Source organism: Limulus polyphemus, unplaced genomic scaffold, assembly GCF_000517525.1.
Source record: "Limulus polyphemus unplaced genomic scaffold, Limulus_polyphemus-2.1.2 Scaffold8067, whole genome shotgun sequence".
Taxonomy (NCBI): Eukaryota; Metazoa; Arthropoda; class Merostomata; order Xiphosura; family Limulidae; genus Limulus; species Limulus polyphemus.
The window spans coordinates 15,801-19,851 of NW_013673677.1; the positions used below are offsets into that span (position 1 = coordinate 15,801).

The 4,051-nt window shown below is 31.0% G+C and overlaps 1 protein-coding gene across 5 annotated transcripts in view; it reads right to left on the bottom strand.

Moving 5' to 3' along the window:
* LOC106475088 (UPF0691 protein C9orf116-like) overlaps positions 1–3,523 on the bottom strand; it is a 7,709-nt gene extending 4,186 nt beyond the window's left edge. For 2 of the 5 annotated variants that reach the window (XM_013935783.2, XM_013935782.2), the window contains exons 1-3: positions 3,369–3,523; positions 934–993; positions 349–496 (exon numbers count right to left, since the gene is read on the bottom strand). In XM_013935783.2, the coding sequence (XP_013791237.1) occupies positions 349–496; positions 934–957 (172 nt within the window). In that variant the 5' untranslated portion in view covers positions 958–993; positions 3,369–3,523. Of the gene's footprint in view, positions 1–348; positions 497–933; positions 1,279–3,368 lie in introns of those variants that run through there. The other 3 variants (XM_022379300.1, XM_022379297.1, XM_022379298.1) reach the window with 2 other exon arrangements.
* Between the last annotated feature and the right edge of the window lie 528 nt (positions 3,524–4,051).

The window sequence follows — 4,051 nt, forward strand, 5'->3', positions numbered from 1 at the left end:
CACTACTCACACTGTAAACATTTATTGTAACTAGAGTTTAGACAAAACAAATCACTATTCACACTGTAAATATTTATTGTAACTCAAGTTCAGACAAAACAAATCACCATTCACACTGTAAACATTTATTGTAACTAGAGTTTAGACAAAACAAATCACTATTCACACTGTAAATATTTATTGTAACTCAAGTTTAGACAAAACAAATCACTATTCACACTGTAAACATTTATTGTAACTCAAGTTTAGACAAAACAAATCACTATTCACACTGTGAGTATTTGTTGTAACTCATGTTAAACCTACAATCCTTATGTTACCAAACCCCTAGCAAAGAAAATTTTTAACCTGGATGGTCAAATCTTTCTGGAATATTATAAGTTTGATAAAAATGTGATGTACGCTGTGAGGAGTTATGTTCTGTCTCTTTTTCTGAGTTCTGTTCTGTTCTTGCTCTCTTACACAAAGTAACTTCTGTCTGGGTGGAAGCATCTTTCTGTTAAAAAGAGAAATTGTGGATTTACACAAGTCTTAAACGTATAATATAAGCTAATAATACTATTAACAATCTTCCCAGAAAACGAGCGATAGATGAAAATTGATTTCTCAACCCTAAATTTAACTCTAATGACTTTGTTTTCAACTATAATTGGTTTCCAATTAACATATGCTAGTATTCAGCTACTGAGTCAGTAACAAAACAGAAAGTTTAGAGCAAAAAAGTCCTAGTAACTTTAAAAGTTTAATGTTACATGATACATAAAAAAGTTGGTTTGGTTAACTACTGGTTAATAAATCATGATATGTAAGAAAATATGATGGCAATATAATTCAATTACTTAAAGGTAAACTAAAATATATTCTCCTTAATTATCAAAACTAATTTACTGTTATAATCTATGTATACAAACGCAGAAATAAGCGGTATCATACCGTGCAACAATTTTCATAAAGCATGGTTCCTCGTAGGACAACTACCGGATAACGTTGGACCTATACAATGACAAACATTAAATTGTTTCTTTGCTAAGACTGATTGAACTAACAGTTTTTCTATTGTAAGTTATACGGATAAATTAAAAAGGAAAAACTGTGCACTTATATGACTCAAGAAATTCCTTAAAGCATAATTTTTTCACACAACTGTCACAGAACACCTCACCTATTTTATGTTTATGGTGTTTTTGTTTCTCACAACCCAATAACTCAGCATGACAACTGTGGGTTACAGAAATGATTAACGTTACCATAGTAACCTGCGCTAGGAAAACCTTTTACAACGTACGTTTGCTATACGCTATAAAAGTGATTACGTCACTTCCGTAACAACGGTCTTAGCGACCAGGAAGCTGGTTCTACAAAAAAAAAGCAACATGGCGTACGCAATTAGTTTCTACGGTATACTTTTGTTTTGTTTTTCTGTCTTTAATTTGAATCAAAAACAGAAAATTTTTGAATCGAATTAATACTTTTTATTAAATACATACCCACATTAAATGAAATTGGGGTTTGTGTAGAACCAGCGACCGTGTAGTCACACTTGGGTAGCATATTCCGAAATACACAGTATTATATCTATTTGGTGGGCACCCTGTAAAATATAATTATCTAATGGTAGCATTCAGCCTTTGATTATTGTTAAAATCATCTCTGACTGTCCAGTCACAGTTGTTTTTTAAAAAAGAACCTCGAGGCTGCTCCTCCTACAAAGTTTTGTTGTGTAATTTATGTAAATTACAAACAATATTAAATATAATAAAAGCTAGCTATATAGGGGTGTTTTCGAGGAAAGTAAGAGTCAAAAGTTCACATGATTTTAACTATATAGGTGTAGCGGTGTTTAATTAAGAAAAGATTATGTTAATTGTTAATTTTTCTTCTCCTCACTAAAATGTGTAATTTCAGTGAAGAAAAGAAAAAATCCATGAATGATGTAGAGGCTTTCAAACCCTTAAAAAAGAGACCATGGTATTGTTATTTTGGTTTTAGCGGAATGCTACACAATAGGCTATCTGCGCTCTTTCCACTTCAGGAATCCAATACCGAATTTTAGCATTGTAAGTCCATAAACATATAGCTTATCAACCGACAACAGAAGACTAGACATATTGTAGGTAATACTCTAAAGTGGTTTAAAAAACGAAAGACAATTTACTAGATCAAATTAACATGAGGTTAGAGAGAATTTGTTTCTACATTCATCTGTATAATGAATGCTACTCTCTGTTCGTAACGCTTCCTTTGTCGATAACGCTCGATTTTCTGTTAGTAACGTTAAAATTGGTTTAAAGGGTTGTTTCAAACAGAAATCTGAAGTTCATATCTCAGATTTTTGTAACTTTTTAAATCATTAATTTATCATTTTTAGGGAAGATATTACAACATAGTAAAAAAAAAACATAATGACATTGGGGATTTGAATTACTCGTAAACATTGAATTATGAAGACTGGTCTCACAGTGGTTATAGCGCTCGACTATCATGTGGAAATCTCGAGCTCAAATCCCAGTCCAGTCAGGATTTTATGTTGATATTTATTTATTATTTATATTTATTATCATATTTACAACAGGCTCTTTGAGTATTCGGAAATATACGAATCAATTATAGATTAATTAAGGGATAATTACATAATACACACCAGTGACTGTATGTGTCAAAAAACTTAAATATATTTCAACCCAATAGATAACGCTAAAATACATTATTATTGATGTTTTTTCACCTTTCGTAAGAGATTTTTAAAAACGTAGTCACAAATTTATAGAAGTATTTCGTGAATTTGTCCTTCACAATATAATTTATTGCCTTAACCATCATAATTAATAAATAGCGGGGTAAGACATGTGACGATGTAGGAATATTTCTTCTGTGAACCAGTTTTTTTTTAGCATGATTCAATCTATAAGGTTTTATCAAGAAGAAGGTTTGAATATAACATAAAAATATACATAAGTCAAAATTATAATCAAGAACAACTTACAAGAGATGACCAAATATACACAAAAATGTTTTCGTTAAATACTAGAAAACATATTATAATATGACGAGTAAGCCAGCTAGTAAATATATAAAAAAAAAATCTCCAAGTAAACTGGTTCCTCAAATAAGTAAATTGGACAGATCCACTATATGATGACAATCTATTTTTAACATAACTCTAATCAATAGTGTGTACTTCACTTTATGAAAGCTGAACAGTCCCCTTTACAGGAACTGTGAACTTATCGGGCTGGCTCTACTCCCTCAAGACTTAATTATTTACAAGTTGACTGTATAATTCAAATTGATATTCAAAACTGCCTAAATCTCATCTAACTTAGTTGAATCAGTAATGTCATATAACTGACAAGGACAACATTCCTCACCTGTGGAGTGCCAGAAATGTATCTTGTTTAACCGTTTGTCCCCACACATGTTACTTGGTTCAATCCTCTACAGTTGTACGAGTTTACGATACCATTGTAATATCGTAACATTATTCTTTCATTGGGTGGGGTTTTTCAAAATTATATGGTGAAAATAATACCAAGCCTAGCTGAATTTAAAAATATAGACAAAACAACGTTTACATTACAAAATAAAATTTTTAAAAATTAAAAATTACTCTACATATTTCGGTAGCTTTCGCTACCATAATCAGGAGTAAAAATGTATGCGAACAGCGTTTTTTTTTATATACAAGAATGGTTGGCCTCAGTGTAATTCACCGAGGTGACATGAATACTGCACATATGAAGTCAATATTTCTCTCCAAAATTCAGTACTATCGCTAGCCAACCCTTCATCTCTATCTAACAGATGATTATTTAATTTACAACACATAATTTCAATAGATTCTCTGATATTGAACTCATTTACTGCATTGGGTTCATTTAAAATTATTGTTTTATGCCACTGTATTGAGTGACCTGCTTCTACAACATGTTCGGCCAGCGGGGAAATTAACATGTTGTTACTATGTACATAACCTTTTTTGTTTATTAATATGGTATTTTAAACTAGGTTTAGTTTGGCCAATATATTTTTTGTTACATTCACATCTAATTTG